This window comes from Mobula birostris, chromosome 25 (assembly GCF_030028105.1).
Source record: "Mobula birostris isolate sMobBir1 chromosome 25, sMobBir1.hap1, whole genome shotgun sequence".
Lineage (NCBI taxonomy): Eukaryota > Metazoa > Chordata > Chondrichthyes > Myliobatiformes > Myliobatidae > Mobula > Mobula birostris.
The window spans coordinates 28,610,043-28,636,255 of record NC_092394.1 but is presented as its reverse complement, the minus strand read 5'-3'; the positions used below and the strand labels follow the sequence as shown (position 1 = coordinate 28,636,255).

The 26,213-nt window shown below is 42.2% G+C and overlaps 1 protein-coding gene across 2 annotated transcripts in view; it reads left to right on the top strand.

The window, feature by feature from the left end:
• Positions 1 to 5,410: 5,410 nt before the first annotated feature.
• LOC140187713 (protein ABHD15-like) overlaps positions 5,411 to 26,213 on the top strand; it is a 49,299-nt gene continuing 28,496 nt past the window's right edge. Inside the window, exons 1-2 of one of the 2 annotated variants that reach the window (XM_072243288.1) lie at positions 5,411 to 6,563; positions 7,690 to 7,845. In XM_072243288.1, the coding sequence (XP_072099389.1) occupies positions 6,105 to 6,563; positions 7,690 to 7,845 (615 nt within the window). In that variant the 5' untranslated portion in view covers positions 5,411 to 6,104. The remainder of the gene's footprint in view (positions 6,564 to 7,689; positions 7,846 to 26,213) is intronic. The other variant, XM_072243290.1, reaches the window with a different exon arrangement.

The window sequence follows — 26,213 nt, the reverse complement described above, 5'->3', positions numbered from 1 at the left end:
CGTGGTAACTAAGATTATCAACTTTGCAGATGACACCAAAGTTAGTGGTATAGGGGACAGCGAATAAGCATGTCTAAGTTTACAATAGGTTCTAGATTAACAGGATGGACAATGGAATGGAGGACGGAATTTAACTCGGAGAAGAGTGAAGGGAAACATTTTGGGCAGTTAAATTAGGGCGGGACATACAGAGTGAATGGAAGGGCTCTGGGAAGTGTTATTGTTTAACAAGAACTAGGGGTAGAAGGTTTCCTTCACCATTCTGTCTACCTGTTTTACAAATTTCAGGGGTAGGGGTTTGTAAAACCTGTTTAAAACAGGTAGACAGAGTGGTGAAGGAAACGTATACTATTCTTGCCTTCATCAGCCAAGACTTTGGGATGCCATGTTACAGTTTCCAAATCATTGGATGGGCCACACTTGAGACTAGAGCAGGTGCAGAAAAACACTTACAAGAATATTGCCTGATCTGGAGTGCTTGAGTTATCAGGAGATTGGATAGGTTTGGACTATGTTCGCTGGAGCGAAGGAGGCATAGGACTGACTTCAGGGAGGTTTATAAAATTTTGAGAGTTATAGTAGGTTAGATAGTCACAGTCTTTTTTTTCTGGGTGGGGAGTCAAAGAACGAGTAGGTATAGGTTTCAGTTGAGAGGGGAAAGATTTAAAGAATCTGAGAGACAAGTTTTTCACACAAAGGGTGGGGGGAGGTTAGTGGAGGTGGTAGAAACGAGTACAATTACAACATTTAAAAAAAAACATTTGGACAGTTACATTGATGGTAAATGTTTGGAGGAATATGGGTCAAAGGCAGTCAAATGGGATTAGTGCAGACAGGCATCTTAGTTGCCACTGACAAATTGGGTTGAAGGAATATTCCTGTGCTGTATAACTCTATGAATTTATGAATATAATTTTATTGCCACTTTGTGCAATCATTGGCACTGCCTGCCTTTTATAGAAACATTTTGGTATTAAAATACAGAAATACTTGAGAGGAACTAACCACAGAGTTCAAACAGTATCCATTAATCATTCAAGCTTTGCTGTTGTTATATATGACAAGACAAATTCAGATAAATAAGGTTTAAAAATAAAAGTTTAAAATATTCTAATTTTTGGAAGTGAAGTATATTGATACTGTAAAATTTACTCATTGCCAGTCAACTTCCTGCTATGAGATAGTCACTGTCAAAAATAGAAAAAGAAACAACTGTCTCTGCTTGTGTCTACCTTCTTTTTAATATATATGCTCTACCTCCATCTCCCTCCACTGTCTCTCTGTTAGTATGACAGCTTTTATTTTGTTTCTTTCAATGCCTTTTCTTCACTATAAATTTCTATGATTCTTTTCTATCATTTCAATAGTCTATTGATCATCTTTTTCAAAATCATTTTAATGATTTAGGGACTGTGGTGAATTATAGAATTGTTACAGTATAGAAGGAGGGCATTTTGCCCACTAGTCTGTGTTAGTTCCTGTTACAGCAATTCCATCAATCCAATTCCCACTCTTTCTCCGTAACACTGCAAATCATTTTAAGTGCCTATTAAATTCACTTTTCCAGGTATCAATTGATTTCTCTTTTCACAGGCAATGAATTCCAGATAAATTTTCCCTCCCACCTCCTTGCATTCTTAGTCCAAGAATATTAATCTGTCCCTTCTGGTCCTTGTAGCTGTGTGGACTATCTTGGCAGCTGGAGAATTTAAATCGAAGTAATTAGGAAATTTTGGAATTGGGGTTAATCTTGATTGCACTAATCGTGAATTGATCATGTTGTTGTAAAAACCTCTTGGGTTCACCACTTCCCTTCAGGGAGGAAGTCTGCCATCTTTACCTGATCGGATCTATAAACAACACTAGACTCACTGATGTGGTTCAGCCTCTTCAGTGCATAGACAATTAAGGATTAACAATAAATGACAATACATGCCCTGTATGAATAAATAGGAAATCTGTTGCCTTCCCTTCTGTTATGCTATCTAAACTAGTTAGAATTTTGTACAGCTCCAACAAATCCCCTCCCTTTGTTCCAAGGTGAATAATACCATCTTCTTTATTGTTACCACAGAGCTTAAAAATCCCATTTTTTGGTGTCGTTGTATCAAGTGTTTTCTGTTTCCTCTCCAGGACTTCACACTCTTCCCAAGATATATTGAGCACAACTGGGTACAGGATGCAATATTCTAATTGTGGCTCAACCAGAACAGAAGGTGATGAGTGCAGGCATTAAATGGAACACTAGTCTGTTAGACAAAGAGCAAAGGGAACAGGTGGTGGCCTATTGGAAGCAACTGGATAGACAAAAAAATTAGGAATATCATTTGTGGGACTGGAAAAGGTTTGGAGCATTGGGTAACTGAAAGAGTTGACAATTCTGGAGCAGCTTCTGTGATACAAGACTGATGAGAACCAGAGGGAGAAATCTGAAGAGGCAGTCACAAAAGGAGCTTTTCAGGTTTTCCAAATGATACTCAAGTTTAACCTCCAAGGGGACCACCACCTCGCCATTGTTTGGAGGTTTGCATGTCCCAATGACCCTGTGAGCTATGTTGGCTGGAACCAGGGCTTTATCCTTTGGCTGTTGGTAGGGTCATCCATGTCAACTAGGTCAAAGGGTAGAGGCAAGACTAAGAGTGGTCCACTGGTCCTCCAGGTTTGGGGGTTCAGCTCAGGGCAGACAACCCTTACTGGAAAGGGTTACAAAACTGTTACAGAAACAGCAATAAAGAACTCTTCTGCATCTGAACGGCCAGGGACAGAAAGAAATGGAGGACTTTTACTGCTACCCTAAATGCCAGTGGCGTAACAAGCAATAAGTACTCAAGTTTTATAATAATTTGGACACAAACTTCAGTCACCTCAACACTGAACTGATTCCACAAACCACAAACTTGTGCTGTGTATGATTGTTGGTACTGTGTTTTGCACCTTGGCCCTGGCGGAATGCTGTTTTGTTTGGCTGTTTCATGTATGACTGAATGATAATTGAACTTGAACTTGAGACTCAATTTCAAGGGCTCTACAACTTGTTTGCTTAGTATTAATCATATTTGTTTTCACAATTTGTCATCTTTTGCACATTGGTTGTTTATCAGTCTTTATGTATAATATTTCATAAATTGGATTGTATTTATTTTCCTCTAAATGCCTGCAAGAAAATGGATCTCAAGGTAGTACATAGTGACATACTGTATATGTACCTTGATAATAAATTTACTTTGATTTTGACTATTATAATGAAAATCATTTTGTGAGAATTAATGATGAATAGTTAAAGTACTTGCAAATCAACTGAACTTGATTCCTCAATAGACTTGTGACCATGAAGTTACCACAGCAAATGGTGGGAAGTCACCTTGGACCTAGTGGTAGCAAGGACATCAAATACAAGGAATGGGGTATAAAAATAGAATGGAACTCCCAGAAGATCAGTTTTAATGAAAAGTTATATTGTAACTAACTGCTTTGAGTTTGGATTTCCTGCAAACATAACATAAACACGAGAAGGGCTGCAGATGCTGGAAATCCAAAGCAACACACAGAAAATGCTGGAGGAATTCAGCAGGTCAGGCGTGAAAACGAATAAACAGTTGATGTTTTGGGCTGAGACCCTTCCTGGGCTGAGAAGAAAGGGGGAAGATGCCAGAATAAAAAGGTGTGGTGGGGGCGGGGAAGGAGGCTAGCTGGAAGTTGATAGGTGGGTGGGAAAGGGCAAGGGTTGGAGAGGAAGGAATCTGTTAGAAAAAGAGAGTGGACCATAGGAGAAAGGGAAGGAGGAGGGGAACCAGGTGGAAGCAATAGGCATGTGTGAAGAGGTAAAAGGTCAGAGTGGAGGGGCAGTTCCTTTACTGGAAGAAGAAATCAATATTCATGCCATCAGGTTGGAGGCTACCTAGATGGAATGTAAGATGTTGCTCCTCCATCATGAGGGTGGCCTCATCTTGGCACAAGACGAGTCCATGGACTGACATGTTGTAACAGGAATGGAAATGAGAATTACAATGTTTGGCCACTGGGAACTTCTGCTTGTGGCAGATGGTGCAGAGCTGCTCGACGAAGCAGTCCCTCAATTTATGGTGGATCTCACCAATGTAGAGGAGGCTGCATGGGGAGCACTAGACACAACAGACAACCCTAGCAGATTCACAGGTGAAGTGTTGCCTCACCTGGAAGGACTGCCTGGGGCCCTGAATGGAGGTGAGGGAGGAGGTGTGTGGGCAGGTGTAGCACTTAGGCCTCTTGTAGGGCTTAAGTGCCGGGTGGGGGGGTGGAGATCAGTGGGGACGGACAAACGGACAAGGGGATCACGGAAGGGGCAATTTCTGCATAAACCTGAAGGGGGCACGATAAAGATAGGTTTAGTGGTAGGATCCCTTTGGAGATGGTGGAAGTGCTTATGATAATGTGTTGGAAGTGAAGGCTGATAGGGTGGTAGGTAAGGCCAAGAGGGACTATCACTTTTAAGGCAGCGGGAAGATGTGGTGACCGTGGATGTACAGGAAATGGAGGAGATGTGAGTGAGGGCAGCATCAATAGTGGAGGGAGGGAAACATCATTCATTAAAGAAGGAGGACACCTCCGGAGTGATATTTTTTGCTTTGGTAGGTTGATTAGTAAATTACTGGACACACTCAGCATCACAAGATAGAAGGGTTTAGGGAGGAGCTGGTGAGACAAGGCAGGGGGAGAATTGAAGACAGATTATTACAGGCAACATTGAAAAGATTTTGAGAACTTGAAGGCAGTGATAACTTGCATGATCTCAAGATCCTGAGGAGGTTTTCATTTGAGGGATGGGGAGAAGAGTCTGCATATGTTGGAAAATAGAGCTGGAAAGGCGAATAGAGGATGAGCTCAGTTTTGCTCTGAGCATCACCTACATTACCTAAACATCACAAGTGTTTATATATCACCCCCACTGTAACTGCTCATAAATCAAATTCTATTCTAAACCAACTTTCCCACATTTTTATTGTATCTCTGGATATATTTATAGAGCTAACCAGTATCTTTGCACTGTATAAAAAAGCAACGTTTTAAAATAAACTGTCGTTCAAACAAGATTCCTTTCCTATATTTTGCTGTTCCGTGAGGCTAGAATAAAAGCTACTGAAACTTCTACAGACTTAAAGCACACAACTACACCTTACAGCCTGAGAGAGAGGGAAAAAAAACCATTGACTAGAAAATGGAGGGGCACACTGGAAATTAGCTTACAAAGGGACTTGACCTAACATCATCTTTTAAACATGGTAGCAATTTGTGAAGGTGTATTTCTGTGAACTTTTTTTTTCCTATTCTCAAGTAAAACTCTTGATGTTACCTTTGTAACAGAACACCGCCTCGCCTCCACCTCCAGTAGTGTCGACTTTATAAGCTACTCTAGATGCGAGCCACTGTGTCGAGCTCCAGTCCGGGGCTGCACTTTCCCACACAACTTTTATCACGAACTGGCAGTCGGGAGACGAGCGAATGTTTGAAGAGCAGCGCTTGTATAAACAAATCGCCGGAGCTCAGTTAAGGACAGAAGGTAAACAGAAACAGTAAAGGATGGTGGTTTGAAGCTGGGAAGAGACATGGTTTAAATTTCAGTGAATCTAACGACAGCGGCGAGGCACCGCCAAACGTCACACATGTCAGTGAGGCTGGACTCTCACATGGAAAGATATGCAGTTGCATGCACTTTGCAAAGCGACGAACCGCACGTCCTGGGGACTGCGAGTGTAAATGTTTATTTCATCGGCCGGAGAAGTTAATCTGTTTTATGTGGAGGGACAAGACGTCAAGCATCGAATAGGAAAACGGCGCGAACGCAGCAACTTCCTCCTTTATTTCGTGTCTGTGTGCAAAAGGTTGTTGTTTTTTGCTTTTCGGTCTGTGGTCTTTCAGCAGCGCAGATGCATTTTGCTAACATTGGATTGATGCGTCCTAGTTTATGAAGATACTGTATATATGTCAGCGGATATCTGAAACTTGAAGACCCTCAATTCCAATTAATGGTTCTGCTCGATTCCACTCCCAGCAGCCGAACGGAAGGAAAATCCAGGGAAGGGACGAAGATTGCTTTATCTGTCTGAGACTAGTCTGGGCATTTTGCAATGCTGCTGTGGGCTCCCGCAATTTGCATTGTGTCGCTGGCTGTGCTCGGTCTGTTTGCGAGATTGTATTTCGGTCAATATTTCAAAGGCCGATTGGACCCGAACAGTCGATGCCACCGGGACGATGAGGTCAACGATGCCCCGAAGATGATCTGCAAACCTTCGGCCCTGGCCAAATACCTGCTCAAAACCTGCCTGACTGTCAGCGCGGGACCCCAGACCCGGTGGATCTGGAGGAAGTTTCCTCACCTGCAAACGGTCTGGAATGGAATCTGGCCCACAGGCTCGGCGATGCAGTTTACCCGGGACTACCTGCAGTTGTCGGACGAGGGTCTGGTGGCACTAGACTGGGCAGTGACAGCCAAAGGAGGCAGGAGAAGAGCCTCCAGCAACTCGCCAGCACCCATCGTCCTCGTCATCCCCAACTCCTTCGGGAAGATCACCAGGAATATTATCCAGGTGAGACCCAAGTTCTAAAGCCACGCCGGCGCTCTCCCGAACAGGTACAGAAATGATGATAAACGTGTAACTGAGCAGGACTGTAGAAAATTGCTCTTTTATTGAGCAAGGACTAAGGCTGAAGACACTTCTGTCCGCGTTGAATGTGTGTGTGTGTGTGTGTGGCGCGCGCACTTTGAGAAATAGATGCTTTATACCGTTGCCCGCTCGGTATATTTTCAGCGGTTTAATCTTGAATCGTGCCAAAACGACACCTTCACCCATCTGTAAACCTGCAAACAGCTCTGCTGTGGAGTCTTTGCGAAAAATCACCTGTAGCCCGGACTTTGCATTGGACTTACAACGATGAAGAATCTAATTTAAACAACCCCTCCCTCCCAAAACATTCCACCGCCCTTCAGCCCCAGAACACAGTTACACACATTTATTAAGAGCTCTTCCTTATATATCGGAATCAAAACAGGATTTAAGAGCACATATATTGAAAACAAGTTTATCCAAAATCAATGATAAAGACCAAATCAAAACTGAATAAAATAAAATGAAATAAAGGTGGTTTATATAGTTGTAAAACCCTGCAAGACACTTTTGCCTAGATGCCTGGTTCAATCCCAGCAGAGCCCCGGCTTCTGACGGTGAAAAGCCGATCAGTCTGCTCAGTATGAAGGTGGATCTTTGACTCGGTGCTATTAAATGCGATGTTCTGGTGTAATTTAAGATCAGTGGCTGCGTGTCAGCGGCGGGTGGTTGTTCCTCGCAGACTTGTTAATCGCCTATCTAAGGGCGTTGCACGGTTACAAGAGTCAGTCCAGCGGTGCAAATATTGACATGCTGAGTTCTCTGAACCAAAGTGAAACGGAAGCAAATCAAAGCAGTCCTGACCAACAGCGCTGCCCCATTCATTGAGTCCACTTAGTGAGCCAACGGTTAAGTGAGTGCTAGATCATAGATCCAAACACCGGCATCCAATTCCGGAAAGAAAGTTCTGCTCCGGGTGGAAGAACGTTTGAGTTCTGCACACACCTTTTGCCATCCACGGTGTTAAGAACAGCTTGGTTGGGATTTCCAGTTTTAACCGCTTCTGCTTACTGGGGAATTTGACACAATTGTTTTTCTGACCTTTAAGAAAATTGCTGGCAGGGAGTCTGGAGAATCCCAGTGTCCCCAGATCGAAACCATGAAGCGTTGCATTTACCGTCGAACGATTCGTGGGAGGAAGAGCTTTGCGGCCTGCCGGGAGGATGGGAGCATGAGAAGAAGAGATGGAGATTTGGCTCTTCAGGTCTGCGCTGTCATTCAGTACAATCCTAGATGATCTCTCTCGGCGCTACCTGCCTGCGCGGTTGTCCATTTACTTAGGAACTCGTCATCGACAATGCCCTTCGGTAGACGGTAACAAATGCTAACTGTCCTCTCGGTTAAGAAAAGTCTTCAAATCTCCATCCACTCTTTGTTTGCTGTCCTTAAAACAATCATTAATTCATTGCCCCCCCCCAATATTCATGGGCCTAATTTACTTTTTTAATCTCTTGTTTGGCACCTTATCAAAGCGCTACTGACCATCTAAGTTCCCCTTATCTGTTTTTCAAAGTATGACCTTTAAAACTCGTAACAGATTTGTCAAACGTGATTTCTTCTCATGAAACCCCGTTAACTCCCCTCAATCCAATAGTTCATCTGATTGCCCTGTTGTTGTCCTTAATAATAGGTTTAGCATTTTCCCCTCATACTGACTGCAAGTTTAGTTGCCTTTGGCTCTCTCCTTCCTTGCTTAAAATTTGCTGGATTTACACTAGCTACCATCCAATCTGAGGGAACTACTGTATATAGAATCAAGAAGCTGGAACACTTGCTAACAACACACAAACTTACAACAGTGTTAGCAAATTCTTCCTCAGAGTGTAATCACCCGAGGAATGGTTGATTATGTGAGTTATTATATGAATGACGACACTTGCGGGCTGCCCCCAGCACACCCTCGGGTGTGTTGGTTGTTAAACGCAAATGACACGTTTCACTGTATGTTTCAATGTGAGGCCCTCCATTGGCCGAGGTCGAGCATAGATGTTGCGTCTCAGCTGTCTACGTGATACACATGCCTGGCGAGTATGATATGGAGAGCAAGCTGTCTCTAAGTAGAAGGTTGCCCCTCTCCATGCAGCTGATGAATCTAAAGGAACAGTATGGACCAATACAGTTTGGCACCAATGGCATCGCAGAAGTTGCCAGTCAGCATTGAAGAACTTAACATAGTACCGTCTTAGGGACTTCAGCTCTGGGTTTTTCTTTGGGGTCTACTCCCAAAGCCTTCCCCACGAATGGGTATAACCACAAGCGAAGTTTGAGATCTCTCTAGATGGGCTGCCAACTACACCTGACAAGCCCCATCTGCCCGAAGTGACTGGTTTTAAGGCGCCAGAAACCTGTGTTTGGCCCTTCTTCTGCCAGTAGAAATGGTTCCGCCGGGCTTAGTAGCTAAGCCACTCATGAAGGGCAGGAGCTGGACTTGGTTGTTAGAGGCTATTTAAGACATACACTATTGGAAGCATTTAATGCATGGTGGGAGCTTATCTCCATACCAACCGCAGCTATAACAATCTAAAGGAATCAAGCACTGTGCTTTGATGTACATGTGATAAATAAATTTGAATCTTGAATCTTGAGTGGCCTCCCTCCATGTCCAGCAGCACAGCACTTGCCATCCAACCCATGAGCCTATTAGGGCTGACTTTTATGATCAGTAGATCAAAGTAGAACTGGTATTATACTGATAATATGTTTGAGGCACAGGACATCATGCCCACTAGATATATAACCCACAAGTTTTGACATCTATTTTTTTTTGGTGGGAGGAGGACGTTTTGGGCAAAGCCAACATGTATCACCCTTGAGAAGGTAGGAATAAACTACATATTAAACCACTGCGGTTCTTCTGATGAAGATAACCCATGGTGTTGATAGCTAGTTCCAGTACAGGTGAAGGAACAGTTATATGTTTCCTAGACTATTATGCAACAGCCACTAAATAGTTAAGATTCATGTTAATGCTACTTCAGACTGCCACCTCGTATAGTTCAGAAAATATTCCCATTGGCATAAATTCTGCTTCTCTTTGCAGGTGGTATAAAATATAACATGAAATAAATAACTTGCTATCACATTTGTCATACCAGCTAGGAGACAGATGGCAGGAAGGCAGGAACATTTTAATGTCTTACTTTGTCAAAGTAAAAACAATGAAATTGACATTGAAATATTGTGATTAAAATGTGATTTTCTTATTTCTTTATGAGATGCTTTCTCACATAATATTTTTATTGTTACCTGTGGTTCAGTCTCTGAGTTGAAAGATGATGATTTCTGATGTGATTGCAACGATTAAGAGAAGTTTGGGGAAGTACCTGGAGAGGAGGGTTATGGAGAGATATAGTCCAGCTGGAAGAGGATGGGACAACATGGTTTAGATGGGCCAAAGGGCCTGCTTCTGCACCACAGTGCTCTACAACTCTATGACTACAAGTTGATATCCAGTGATCTAAGCTCAGACATCCAGATTTACACTACAATGCATCAAAGAACGGATCTAACACTGTCTTTTGCATGAGATATTAAACCAAGGGTTGTCTGCTCTACCAGATGGATGCAGAGGGTACTTTGGCATTAAATCACAAAGAGTGGATATAACTCTTAACATGATGAAAAGATTATTTGATCATTATCACACTGTTTTGTGAACTGAAGTTCACTGGGAATAAATTGTCAATGAGTTTTCCTTCCTTTCAGTAATTAATAAGTGAAGGTTGTTTGAGCAGCAGCTCTTCCTGATACTGATCATTCTCTGTGGGAAGAAGTGGCTGTTATTGATCCATCATGACAAACAAGTTGTGTTCTAGCTACTCAATGATCTTAGGTGAAACAAATGTAAACCTTACTTACAGACTCAATGCAATTTATGCATCAGTGCTGTGAAATATCCTGAGGCCATGAAAGATGTGACATAACTGTAAGTCTTTCCTCTTTTCTTCAGCATGCTCATGGAGTCCGCTCAGGAAAGCAATTTTTCTTTAAGCTGAATTTGGTTTAATTGGGTTATCCATTTCCAGAACAATCAAGGATAAGGATCAAGGTTAAAAAAGAACTTACATAATGATTCATATTTGGGAAGCTGTGGATAACCATATCCATTTTTAATTTATATGGGAACGGTTGTGTGCCTCTGGGTGAAGAAGAAAAAACAGAGCTTCCCAATTGTATTTCCTCAAGAATGGTGCTAGAAATTTTCATGCATGTTAGACATCTGACCTGAACTAGGCTGAGCTAGTATTCCATAATGGTTTGCTGATACTTCTGCTTGGCATCAAAAGTGGTCGTCTTGTTATCAACATTGTTTGCGGCAACTGGAAACTAATATATTAAAATACCCCTGCCTTCAGGAGTATCAGAGAGAAAGTTGGGGAAGAAATTACCATAGGCTTGGTTCCACCCAGCAATCTCCGTAACAGTTATGTCTCTCCTTAAGTAGATCTCAGACAGCCTCGCGCTGCTGAGGGACACCATCGCCTACGTTCAGGACAGGGGGGTGGACGCCTGCCTGGTCAGCTTGGACCAGGAGAAAGCCTTCGACAGGATATCGCACACGTACATGGCGGACGTGCTCTCCAAAATGGGATTTGGGGAGGGAATCCGGAATTGGATTTGACTGCTCTACACAGACATCCGTAGTGCAGTCCAGGTCAACGGGTGGGAAACAGACAGCTTCCCCATCAGGTCTGCAGTCAGGCAGGGCTGTCCTCTCTCCCCTGTCTTGTTTGTCTGCTGCATAGAACCCTTTGCGGAAGCCATCAGGAGGGATGAGGGCATAAGAGGGGTGACTCTGCCAGGCAGTAGAGGGACCCAAGTGAAAACCTCCCTGTACATGGACGACGTCACCGTCTTCTGCTCTGATCTGAGGTCAGTTCACCGGTTGATTGGCACCTGTGAACAGTTCGAGCTAGCGTCGGGGGCCAGGGTCAACCGCACGAAGAGCGAAGCCATGCTCTTCGGCAACTGGCCCGACCGATCCAGCGTCCCCTTCACCATCGGGTCTGACCACGTGAAGGTGTTGGGGATCTGGTTCGGAGGGGCTGAGGCGTGCAACAAGAACTGGCAGGAGCGGACTGCCAAGCTGAAACAGAAACTGGGACTGTGGGGAGGGTGCTCCCTGTCGATAACGGGCAAGAACCTGGTCATCAGGTGTGAGGTGCTCTCAGGGCTGCTGTACTTGGCGCAGGTGTGGCCCGTCCCCCGCTCCTACAGCTCGGAAATCACTCGAGCTGTCTTCAGATTCGTCTGGGGATCCAAGATGGAGCGGGTGAGACGGACCGTCATGCACAAGTCCCTGGACAACGGGGGCAAGAACGTCCCCAATGTCGCCCTCACCCTGATGGCCAGCTTCGTATGTGGCTGCATCAGGTTGTGTGTAGAACCCAGGTATGTGGGCACCAAGTACCACTATGTGCCCAGGTTCTATCCGTCGCCCTGGCTACGAAGGATGGGTCTGGCCCCACCCCCGCGCAACGCCCCAGTCAGCTGGTCGTTGCCGGCATACCTGTCCTACGTAGCAAAGTTCTTCCAGGAGAACGCCTTTGACCACAGGGCCATCAGGCAGTGGTCGGCACGTAATGTCCTGCAGGCACTGCAGGAGAAGGACGTGATGGACACAGTGGGGTGGTTCCCTGAGCAGACTGTCCAGTTCATCTGGCAAAATGTCTCATCGCCAGATCTCACCAACAGGCACCAAGACCTCGCCTGGCTGGCGGTGAGAGGGGCCCTCCCAGTCAGAGCCCTCCTGTACGCCCGGAACGTCATCTCCGCACCCTACTGCCCACGGGAGGACTGCAGTGAGGAGGAGTCTGTGATCCACCTCTTTGCACACTGCCAGTTCGCAAAGAGGGTGTGGAGGAGGATAGATGGGCTAGTGTCACGTTTTATCCCCAGCAGCTGCGTAACAGAGGACTCTCTGATCTACGGGCTGTTCCCGGGGACGCACACGGAGACCAACATCCGGTGCTGCTGGCAGATCATCAACTCGGTGAAAGACGCTCTTTGGTCAGCCCGAAACTTGATGATCTACCAGCACATGGAGATGTCCGTGGGAGAATGCTGCCGACTGGCACATTCTCGGCTGCAGGAGTACGTGCTGAGGGACGCACTGAAACTCGGTGCAGCCACCGCAAGGGCCCGGTGGGGAAGGACCACAGTATAGGTTTCTCCACCCGTGGGAGTGGGAGGGGTCGGGGGGCGGGGAGTACACCCCTCAACAATGATATGGTAAGCTAAACTACTGGAGTGCCACGTGGGTGGCTATTAATACAGATATGTACTGAGTATAATGGAAACGTATGCAAAGGATGAAAAGTTATTGAATGGTTTATTGTATATATTTATTTTTGAATAAAGTATATTTTGAAATTTAAAAAAAATTTTCTCAAAGGTGGCAACGGTGGCAAGAACAGCATTCAATGCTCATCCCTAGATGTACTTAAGATGCAAGTATTGAGTCCCACTTTTTCAACTTCTTCCATTATTGTGAAGTACACGCAGAGTTCTCTTTGATAAAGGACCAGACTTTGTTCAGTGCTGTGGAAGATTCCAAGACCATTTGTTGATAGGTGGTAAACACTGGAGACTCTGTACCAGTGGCTTAAGGAATGGATGTTTCAGGTAATTGGTTACATAGTTCATATGTGTGTTACCATGGAGAGGTTTGAATTATAATGGTTTTTCTGCTTGCTGAATAAATTCAACACAAATGAATATCTTTGTAACATAGGAATGGGACTAGACTGGGTAATTACTGGCTTGTTTTACCATTTAGGAAGATCATGGGTGTTATGTGACCTAACTGCTTGTGTTGGCTTTTGCCATTAAAAGCTTTGGTCAATAAAATATATATAAATCTGAAATTTACAATTAGCAAATGACTCATTGCAAGAGTTCCAAACTTCTGCCACCCTCTTCATAAGTTTATGCAGAAAAGGCCAGATTCTAATTTTTAGATTTTGCCTCCCATACACCTGGTGTCTTAGATTGCACAAACAGAGAAAATAGTTTTTCTCTGCCTGCTCCATTAGATCCCTAAACATCTGGTAAACCTTACTTCAACTAACTTTTGATTGATGCATCATGTACAGCCTGGACTGTGTAAGATTAGATTAAGTTCTGAATTTCAACCAGATTAAGCTGTGGTAATAATCAAATAGGATAATATAAAACTATTTTAAAATTAAAGATAGAAACAACAACTATAATAATCCTGTACTCTATTTGATTATGTACGCCTGGAGGTAGTGCAGTGAGGCAGTAGACTAACAACTCTAAAATCTGAATGCAGAATAGGTTTAATTAATATAACCTGGAATTTTTAAAGGAACCGCAGTTTTCATAAAAGTGAGCAGAAAACTGTGAGATTGCCGGAAAGCCCATCCCTCATCAAAAGGGAGGAAATCTGTCACCCAGTCTGATATATACCCTGACGAAGGGTCTTGGCCCAAAACGTCGACTGTACCTCTTCCTATAGATACTGCCTGGCCTGCTGCGTTCACCAGCAATTTTTATGTGTGTTGCTTGAAATTCCAGCATCTGCAGATTTCCTCGTAAGAGCATTGATAAATTGTGTTTTTCTCGGAAGCCCCGCTCACTTCTGCCCTTACCAGAATTCTTTTGCTGAACTTGACACATATACCAGTACAAGGGTGTAGCAGGAGGTCAGATGTGGCCAGATCTAGCCTTAAGTGTGTTCCAGATTTGCATACTATAGAACTATTCATGAACCACTGGAGCCTTTAGGCTCATTAAACAAGTTGGAGGAACTAACTGTTAGCCCAATGAATTTCTGAGGAGGAAAATTTAGTTTGTTTGATGGATTGGATTTACGTTACTGACACCAAAACTGCAGTAATGTTATGTACTTGATCCACAGAGCTCTATATGATTTACAAGTAGCAACTGGTGGCTGCTTTGAGTGGCATAGAAAAAAGTTAAAGAAGAAGGCAGTTCCTTATGTTGACAATCCATTGTGGGAGGAAGAACCAGCTGTCACCAACCTATCATTATACACAAGATGTGAATCAGCTATTCAATCAATTTAGGTTGAATGCATGTAAGCTTTACTTCCAGATTCAATGCAGGATTAGTGCTGCATAATGTATCAGCCATTAGTGTTTTAGAACATTCCAAGGTTACAAAAGATACTACATATATAGAAGATTCCCTTCCACTCCTTAGGAAGTCTGCTCATAAAAAGCATTCCTCCTTTAAACTGAATCTACCTAAACCGGATTAACATTATATTATGAATCTCAGTAGAAAAATTAATCTATTTTAGGAAAATATCTTTTGGGATAGGTTAAGTCTGTTATTCAGAGTTCAAATTACTTGCTATAAAGCATCAACCCAAATAGACTAAACAGATATTGTTGGAAATAAAAAGCAAGATTGCACTTGTGCAGAGAGAAACATTTTCATTAGAACCGACCAGAAATGCCAATGGCTACCTGTTATGGTTTGTACAACACTTTGGTCAACTTGGGTTGTTTTTAAATGTGCTTTATAGATAAATTTGACTTGACTTAGTGTTTCTTACTACACATTTCCAGTTATTATTTCAGATATCTAGTTTATAATTTAGTTTATCTTTTGTCATATAGAAATATAATTCCTCTCAAGTTGAAAGTCTTGAATAATTAATGTCAGGGTAGGAATGGCATTTCCTGAATCTTTCAGGCAGGGCTGTTTTAGAGAATACTTAAACAATTTCACATTGTTTTTTCATCTCTTCAGAAATTAATCATCTGTGAGTTTGCATTTACACACTTAACATGAATAATGCCCAAATCAAATAGAGCTAAAATCAAAAAAGGCAAATAGATTTAATCCAACACAAATATGAATTGAAATCTAGACTCCCCATTATAAACGTAAACACGAGGAATTCTGCAGATGCTGGAAATTCAAGCAACACCCATTAAAGTTGCTGGTGAACGCAGCAGGCCAGGCAGCATCTCTAGGAAGAGGTACAGTCGACGTTTCAGGCCGAGACCCTTTGTCAGGACTCACGAAGGGTCTCAGCCCGAAACTTCGACTGTACCTCTTCCTAGAGATGCTGCCTTGCCTGCTGCGTTCACCAGCAACTTTGATGGGTGTTGGTCCCCATTATAAGTAGTTTCAATTGTCTATTGAATTGTAACAGGGGGAACCTGATTGTTCCTGATTCACAGCTGCATTTATTTATGCATTAATACATAGATTCTGATTTCACCTTCATTTACAATGTAGTTTAAACAATGAAAGTGTTTTAGTCACTTAAAAATATTTGGGAAATTTTTCCATTAAAAAATAAATTTTGCCCATTGGTGTTCAGAAGAGACCATTACAGAAGGGTTCCTGTGATTTATTTACAATGCCTATATAAAGTATTCAGCCCCCTTGGAAGTTTTCAAGTTTTATTATTTTACAACACTGAATCACTGTGGATTTAATTTGTTTTTCTTTAACACTGATCAACAGAAAAAGACTCATGTCAAAGTGAAAACAAATTTCTACAAATTGGTCTAAATTTAGTACAATTATAAAACACAAAAGAATTGATTACGTAATTACTCACCCCCTTCAAGTCAGTATTTAGTATATGCACCTCAATTAGAGCCTTGAGTCTGTGTGGATAGATCTCTATTAGCTTTGCACATCTGGACACTGCAATTTTTCCCCATTCATTTTTACAAAACTGCTCAAACTCTGTCAGATTGCATGGGGATCATGAGCGAACAGCCCTTTTCGAGTCCAGCCACAAACTCTCAATTGGATTGGGGTCTGGACTCTGACTTGGCTACTCCAGGACATTAACTTTGTTGTTTTTAAGCCATTCCTGTGTAGCTTTGACTTTATGCTTGGGGTCATGGTCTTGCTGTAAAACAAATCTTCTCCCAAGTTGCAGTTCTCTTACAGATTGCATGAAGTTTTCCTCAGACCATAGAACCTTCTTTCAGCTGACTTCAGAGTCTCCACATGCCTTCTGGCAAACTCTAGCCAAGAATTCATGTGAGTTTGTTTTAACAGTGGCTTTCTCTGTGCCACTCTCCCATAAAACTGCAACTGGTGAAGCAACCCGGCAACAGTTGTTATATGTGCAGTCTCTCTCATCTCAGCCACTGAAGCTTGTAACTCCTTCAGGTTTGTCATAGGTCTCTTGGTGGCCTCTCTCACTACACCCCTTCTTGTACAGTCACTCAGTTTTTGAGGACAGCCTGCTCTAGGCAGATTTACAGCTGTTGCATATTCTTTTCATTTCTTAATGATTGACCTGACTGTACTCTAAGGAGATTCAGTGACTTGGAAATGTTCTTGTATCCATTCCCTGGCTGGTGTGTTTCACTAACCTTTTCACGGAGTTACTTGGAGTGCTCTTTTGTCATCATGGTGTAGTTTTTGCCAGGATACTGACTCACCAGCAGTTGGACCTTCCAGATACAGGTGCATTTTTGCTACAATCAATTGAAACACCTTGACTGCACACAGTTCTCTAAAAACAGACCTCCATTTAACTAATTATGTGACTTTTAAAACCAATTGGCTGCATCAGTGATGATTTGGTGTGTCATATTAAAAGGGGTGAATATTAAAGCAATCAATTATTTTGTTTATATATTTGTAATTAGATAACTTTGTAGAGATCTGTTTTCACTGTGACACAAAAGAGTCAAAAAAAGCCAAAGATCCACTGTGGTTCAATGTTGCAAAGCAACAAAACAGGAAAACTTCCAAAGGGGGTTGGGGTGGGGGGGTGAATACTTTTTATAGGCACTGTATGTGCTCATGTCAAGTGGATGTAAGTTAAATTGGTGCATAGAACAACAAAATAGATTTTTACAAATTGATTTAAGCTATTGAGGGTTAGCTGAAATGGAATACCATTTTGCATAATTACATGAGTTATATACCTTCACTGCCAAATTTCTCTTAAGTTTTCAAGAATGTGCAAGCAGAATTCTCAGCAGAAAGTTAGCAGACAGTCGGGCCTGGACCCTAGGCACAGATGAGTACTTTTCTTTAAACTTAGACCTCCATGTCTTCCTTGGTGAAATTGTAATGAAGAAGTTCAGCAGCCAAACTGCAAGGTTGTCACTTGCGGGAGATGGCGGTGGCACAAAATGCAGTGTAGTAATGCCAAGGTTGCTGACTACAGGAGGTAAACCTGTGCTACAAGAAGTTAACCCATTGTAACTTTCTCAGTGCCATTATTGGCACACATTTGCACAGCTAAACCTCAAGAGAGTCAGAAGATGGCCAGCCTTTGATCTTTCCCTTTGGAGTATCAATCCAAACATATTCCCAAGCAAATCAAAAGCACAGGGCACAAGACAACTTTCCACTTGAAGGCAGCTGCTCTGAGATAAGGGTTATGTCTTATAAGCAGCCTACCTACCACCTTATGATCCTGACTGTTAAGTTGCATTCTGCTGAGACATTGGAATAACTGAATGAGGGCACACATGCAAGAACTCAAGGCAGGAATGTTATAAATAGTTCATTCATCATTCATTTCCATAGATGCTGCCTGATCTGGAGTTCCTCCAGCATTTTGTGTGTGTTGTGTGTGCGATAGTTGTTTGCCTTAGGAATGGCATCTCTTGAATCTTTCAAGTTGGGGCGGTTTTTGAGAACTTCACTTGAGCCTGTGTTGTGAAAGTTAATATGAAATGAAAATGCTCACAGCTTCACAACTTTGCCCAACAAAACGTAATAAGACAAGGGGATTTTCAAATTCAGCAAAGGATAACTAAGCCAAAGTTATCAGTGCATTCAGCCCAAACCAAAAAGCAAAGGAGGTCTTCTACCCTGACCTTTAAAAAAACAGTTTTGTTGAAAGGGTTAAGACTGATAAATCCTTGGACCTAGTGACGTGCACTCCTAGATTTTTAAATAGTAGTACTATAAATTGCACATTGCTCATTTAGATGAAGATGTAACGTAAAGATTTTTACTCCTCATGTATGTGAAAGATGTAAGAAATAAAGTCAATTCAATTCAAAATAGTCAGATTTTAGTATCTCCTGCAATGAAGACTACAAATGTAACCTCATCATTCAAGTACAATTGGGATAAGTAATTATTACAGGCTCCATTGCCTGATACCAGTAACAGGAAAATTGGTGGAATATACCATTTATGGTATAGTAGATTATTAAATTACTAGACACTATTATGAAAGGGAATCACATTTCATGAATTTGTTAGGAAGTTTTGAGGAAGTAACTAGCAGAGCTTTTCGAGATGAGAAAGTTATCCAACTAGGGAATTTTGATTATACAATCCCTGGAGCTTAGAAGAATGAGAGATGATTTGAAAGTAAATTTAATGAAGTGTGACATGGCTGATGTCAAGAAGATGAGTAGAATCTCAGAATAAAAGATCTGTCACTTAAGGACTGAATTTGGGGAATTGTGTATCTGTGAGATTCTCTTTCCTCAATGCTTGAAGAGGAAAAAAGAACCTTGTTGAAAATCTGAACTAAAAACAGAAAATGCTGCAGGTACTCAGCAGGCCAGATAACATCTGTCTCGAGAGGAATAGAGTAAATTTTCAGGTCAAGGGCCCTTTGTCTTAATTGGCAAATTGAGAAAAATAGATCACTTCCATTTGTAGAGAAGGCGTATAGGGAAGGGAGGAAATAAAGGAATGACTTTGATAGGATGGAGACTAAGACAATAAGATATAGGAGCAGAATTAGGCCATTTGGCCCATTGCTTCTGCATCATCCAATTTTCCTCTCATCCCCAATCTCCTGCCTTCTCCCCATATCCCTCAATGCCCTGACCAATCAAGAAAACCTCTGCCTTAAATATACATAAATACTTGGCCTCCACAGCTGCCTGTGGCAAAGAATTCCACAGATTCACCACTCTCTGGCTAAAGAAATTCCTCTTCATCTCTGTTCTAAAAAGGCACTCCTATATTCTGAGGCTGTGGTCTTATACTCTCCCACCATAGGAAACATCCTTTCCGCTTCTCCGTCTCCACTCTGTCAAGGCCTTTCACCATTTGATAAGTTTCAATGAGGTCACCCCTCATTCTTCTGAATTCTAATGAATTCAGGCCCAGAGCCATCAAAAGTTCTTCATATGACAAGCCATTTAAACCTGGGTCATTTTCATGAACCTCCTTTAAACCTTCTCCTGCTTCAGCACATCCTTTTTTAAGATAAGTGGCCCAAACCTGCTCACAATACTCCAAGTGAGGCCTCACCAGTGCTTTGTAAGGTCTCAAGATTACATCCTTACTTTTATCTTCTAGTCCTGTTGAAATGAATGGTAACATTGCATTTGCCTTCCTCACCACAGACTTGATCTGCTAAGTCTCTTTGCACCTCAGATTTTTGCATTTTCTCTCCATTTAGAAAATAGCCAACCCTTTCATTTCTTCTACCAAAATGCATGACCATACATTTCCCAACACAGTATTCCATCTTATATTTCTTTACCCATTTTCCTAATCTGTCTAGGTCCTTTTGTCGCCTCTGTACTTCCTCAAAACTATCTGCCTCTCCACCTATTGTTGTATCGTCTGCAAACTTTGCAACAAAGCTGTTAATTCCATCATTCAAATCATTGACATATAACGTAAAAAGAAGCGATCCCAACACAGACCCCTGTGGACCTCCATTAGTCACTGCCAGCAAGCCAGAAAATGGTCCCTTTATTCCCACTGTTTGCCTCCTACCAATCAGCCACAGCTTTACCCATGCTAGAATCTTTCCTGTAATACTTGTTAAGCAGCCTCATGTGCAGCGCCTTGACAAAGCCCTTCTGAAAATCCAAGTATACGACATCAACTGGTTCTCCTTTGTCTACGCTGCTTGTTATTTCTTCAAAGAATTCCAATAGATTTGCCAGGCAAGATTTTCCCTTGAGGAAACCATGCTGACTATTGCCTATTTTATCATGTGCATCCAAGAGCCCTGAGACCTCATACTTAATATTTGACTCCAACATCTTCCCAACCACTGTGGTCAGTTTAATTGGCCAAAAGTTTCTTTTCCTTTGTCTCTCTCCCTCCTTGAAGAGTGAAGTGACATTGGAAATTTTCCAGTCTTCTGGAACCATTCAGAATCTAGTGATTCTTGAAAGATCATTGCTAATGCCTCCATGATCTCTTCAGCCACCACTTTCAGAACTTTGGGGTGTACGCCAGCTGGTCCAGGTGACTTTTCTCCCTTCAGTCCTTTCAGTTTCCCAAGAAATTTCTCTCTAGTCGTGGTAACTTCACACACTTTATATCCCCTGACACCTGGAACTTCCACCATACATCTAGTATATTTGCTGATGCAAAATACTTATTCAGTTTGTCGGCCATTTTGTTGTCCCCCATTACTACTTCTCCAGTATTGTTTTCCAGTGGTCCAATATCCGCCCTTGCCTCTTTGTTGCACTTAATGTGTCTGAAGAAACTTTTGGTATCCTCTTCAATATTATGGGCTAGCTTACTTTCGTATTCCATCTTTACCTCCTTAATGACTTATTTAGTTGCCTTCTGTTGGCTTTTAAGAGCTTCCCAGTCCTCTAATTTCACACTAATTTTTGCTCTAAGGTGAATGCTTGTCTGTTACATATGTTAGAGAGAATGCAAACTAAAAAAATTAATGGAGCTGTGAATAGTGCAGAAAGGTGTTTGGGAAGAACATCAGAGAAGATTTTACTGAAGTTGAACAAGCCGAAAAACCTAATTGCCTGCAGCTGAACCTACTTCTTAGAGCCTATAACTTCTTTAATGGGATGCAGGCATGACTAACTAGGCCAGCATTTAATAGCTATTCCAAACACTGCAGTACCTGTGCTGAAGTTACTCCCTATGTACAGATAGTTGCCAGGTTCGAGGATTTTAACCCAGAGACAATGAAGGAACATCTGATGTACTACCAAGTCAGTATGATGTGCGGCATGAAGGAAAAAGTGTGGAGACGGTGGTGTTCCCATGTCCCAGTGCTTTTGTCAAGAGTTATACAGCTTGGAAATAGGCCTTTTGGCCCAACTTGCCCTTGCCAACCAATGTGTCTATCTGAGCCAGTCGCATTTGTCTGTCTTTGTCCCATATCCCTCTCAATCTTTTCTATCCATGTAGCTGTCTAAATATCTCTGGTATTTAGGCTGTTAGAATTTGGGAAGAGCTGTCAGACAAGGCTTGGCAAGATGTTGCACTGTATTTTGTAGATCTGCACACTAAAGCCATAGTGGTGGAGGGAGTGCATGTTCAACACAGTGTATGGCATCAGCCTTTCTCCCAGTTGGCTGCATCTTATTGGAGGGTAGTCCTTTGCACTTTGCCCTTATTGAAAAGTTTCTAGGAGCCAGGAAGTGAGTCACTGCCATAGAATACTCAGTTTTTGACTTGCTGTTGCAGTCAGAATATTTGGAGAGCCAGCCTACTTGAGTTTCTGGTTTATTGTGACCTCCCTAGGATTTCAAAGGTATAGCAGTGGCAGCACTTTGAAATCCAAGGGGAAATGACTGCATGTTCTCTTGCCCAGATGGTCATTACCTGGCACGGCATGGTAGGGTTGCAGTTAGCGCAATTGCTTTATAAATGAACCCTGATTATCACTGATCAGAGTTCATATCCTGCCTCTGACTGTAAGTAGTCTGTACATTTTCCCTTGACTGTGTGGCTTTCCTCCAGGTGCTCTGGTTTCCCCCCACAGTCCAAAGATATACGGTTAGTGTTAGTGAGTGGTAGGCTTGCTATGTTGGCACTGAAAGGGTGGCGATCTTTGCAGGCTGCCCTCCAGTACATCATAAAAAACAAATGACGGCATAAATGACACATTTCGCTGCATGTTTCAAAGTACATGTGACAAATAGAGCTAATCTTATCTCTCACATTACTTGCCACTTAGTATTCAGTACCTGGCTGTAGTCTGGATCCTGTTGAATTTGGACATGGTGTTACTTGATTATTTTGAATAGTTCTGAATGGAAGTAAACATTGCACGATTATCTGTAAATATGCCAATGTGGGCCCAGTGATTTTGAAAAGATCATTGATGAAGCAGCTAAAGGGCTTCAGAATTTGTGCTTTGATTTGCTGGAGCTGAGATGATTGCCCATAACCATCTTTTGTGACAGGTATAGTTATAGACAGTGGAGTGTTTTTCCCTTGATTTAAACTGATTTGTATTTTAGTATGACTTCTTCATGTCATACTCAGTGAAATGCTGCTTTGATGATAATGACAGCCATTATTATCTTGCTTTTGGAATTGTCCATATTCGGACCTGGGCTGTAATGAGGTTTGAAGCTGCCATTTCTGCCAGAATATAATGTGAGCATCAGTGAATGGGTTATTGTTAGTGAAGTTCTGATACACTGGTTTGGTGATGAGTGACTGTTGAGGCAAAATTTAGGCAGAACAGATACTTTCTCTTTTAAAAATTGTGTTTTTATGTACGAGGTATTGTCTAAATTACTCTGAGTGTGTCATAGATGGAATCATGTAGCATGCAAACTGGCTTTTTGGTTCAGCAAGTCTACACTGTCCAAGTCTGCATTAGTTTTACACTAATCGTATATAAATTTATTTTACTCTCAGATTTCCATCATCTTTTTGTAGTTTCTACACTTTTCCATGCACTCGGGGCAACTTACAATGGTCAGTTAGCCAACCAACCCACAATCTTTGGAATGTGAGACAAAACTAGACTCAGATGAGGAGAAATGTTTTCAGCCAGAAGCCGGTGAATTGATGGAATTCATTGCCGCAGGTGATGTCGGGTATATCTAAAATGGAGGTTAAGTCATCGGGTATATCTAAAATGGAGGTTCATTGGTTCTTGATTAGCAAGGGTGTCAAAGGTCAAGGGGAGAAGTTAGGAGAGTGGGGTTGAGACGGATAATAAATCAGCCATGATGGAATGGCAGAAATGGCTTGATGGGCTGAATGGCTTAATTTTGCTTCTGTGTCTTATGGTCTATGTGAGTGGGTGGGGTAGAGAGTTTGAACTAAGGTAGTAGTTCTACAAGTTGTACCACTGGGCCATCCAAATGAGTGTAAGACCAGGAGGCTCATGAGACCTTAAATGCATCTGGTTCCAAATCAGACCAGTAGAAATTTGGAAGGGTCAGAAAGTACAGGGAAACTTGATTATGTTATTGGGAACATGTGTGATTTTCCCATGCACTGAAGTGTCAAACATAATATTGTGGTGTCATTTCATGCCTCCTGCTGAAAAGATTAAAGTTTGCTATCTACTGCAAAGTTCAGGTCGCTCGTCTGTTCTCCAAATAATCATCAGCTCAGTGGAAGATGCCCTTTGGTTTACCCAGAACTTGTCAGTCTGCCAGCACATCGAGATGTCCGTGGAGGAATGGTCCCGACTGGCACATTCCAGGCTGTAGGAGAACACGCTGAGGGATGCACTGAAGCTTGGTGTAGCCAATGCAAGTGCTTAGCAGGTGGGGAAGGATCGCAGTGTAGGGTGCTTCTCCTACTGTAGAAGGAGGGGTTGGGTTGGGTGAGGAAGCCCCTCATTTATTTTAGTAACGTACTACCCCAGAGTGCCACATGAGTGAGAGAAGTGCGATAGATGTATATTGATGCAGTAAAATAATAGCGAAAGCATTGACTATGAAAGAATGAAAAGGCACTGAAAGTTTATTCTTGTAAATATTTTTTATTATGAGTAAAGTTTATTTTGTTAAAATTCTGTTCTCCATAAAATACAACTACATGATTTAGAGAAGGTGAAAATATAAAAAGTAGTCAAGAGCTGACATTGGAAGTCCAAGGAACACACACAAGTTGCTGGAGGAACTCAGCAGGCCAGGCAGCATCTATAGAAAAAAATACAGCCGTCGTTTCGGGTCAAAGCCCTTCAGTAGGACTGACGAAGGGTCTCAGCCGGAAACGTCAACTGTGCGTTTTTCCATAGATGCTGCCTCCCCAGCTGAGTACCTCCAGCATTTTGTGCGTGTTGCAAGAGCAACTTTGTGAAGTCTTTGCCGCTCTGACATAAATGATTTAAAATCATTTTGGCTTACACATTATTTGATTCTCAGAGTACATTGAACTCCCAGTTTGCCTCCAGAATTCTCTGGCACAACATTTATATAACGGGAGTATTTAAGCTTTTCTCTTTAAACTGGAGATGATGGACATTAAAAGGTCAAGGCAAAGAAACAGTTTTCCTTTAATAACTAACTTACATTTTTTTACTAATTACACTGGGAAGTATTAGTGATGAAATGCACCATTGTCCTTGGAGCATCTGAGGAAAGGACAGTTTAAAGATGAAGACCTGAAACCTGGCAGAAATTCGTAGTCCACAGGGCAGCAGTACTCTCTGTCCTACTGAATGCTCCAAAGATCTAGACGAGCTACATCAGGAACTTCAAAGTACTGGAGAGGTACCAGTTTTCTCTCTGCAAAAGCTTCCAAATGCACAGACAAAATAAGCCAGCCATTGCTTGTGTCCTTACTCATGCCAACATCTCCAGCATCAGGACCCTGATTACACCCAGCATCTCCAGTGAGTACGCCATGTCACTCACATGTCTAACACCAAACTTCCGAAGCAAGCTCTCTCAGGGCAAGTTGATTATCAGATGGACAGAGTAAACAGTTCAAGGATGTTTTTATAGACTCCTTGTGAAAGAGACAGTCCTAGTAGGTGCATGGGGATCCTTGGTCATAACCATTTTGACCAAAGGAAGAGCATTTGGATAGCGCAGAGAACCTTATATTCATTTGGTAGGAACATACAGAAGTCTAGTGTAAAGTTCTAATGGAGTAGTACCTCCCAAGTAGCACCCCAGTCCATCCTATCAAGCACCTCCTGCACCATCTATGGCAATTTGTAGGCGCCATATTAGCTTCCTCAGTCACTGTAGAATCCACCTCATGGGATTGTCGAAGAGTGAGGAGGAGGAAAAAATGAGTATAAAAAGGCTGATAGGGCAGGTCCCAGAGTGTTAAATGGCGACCTGGATAAATGTTTGCGCGGTGTAATCGAATTTGGTAAATTGGTTTATTATTTATTTTGAAAACTTATTCGGAGATGCCGTGTGGAACGAGCTGCACCACCCAGCAACTTAACTATTTGACATTAGCCTAATCACAGGATAGTTTACAATGATGAATTAACTTACTAACCGGTACATCTTTGGAATGTAGGGAAAAGCTGGAGCTCCCAAAGGAAACCCATGCAGTCAACGGGGAGAATATTCAAACTCCTGACAGATGTTGCTGGAATTGAACCTCAAATCCTGGAATACCCCAAGCTGCATTAGCGTCACACTAATTGCTATGCTGTCTGTGCTGCCAGTTGTCATATGTACCGAGGTAGAGTGAAAAACTTGTCTTGCATATTGTCCATTCAGATCAATTCATTGCAACAGTGTAAAATTGTACAAGATAAAAAAAGATAGTGCAGAATAAAGTTTTTCATACAGCGAAAGTGCAATTCAGGTAGACTGTAAAGTGCAAAGTCACAACGAAGTAGATTTTGAGATTAAGAGTCCATCTTATTGTACCAGGATATCATTCAATAGTCTGATAATGGTCCTCCTGGGCCTGGTGGTACATGCTTTCAAGCTTTTGTATTTTTTGCCTTTTGGGAAGGGAGTG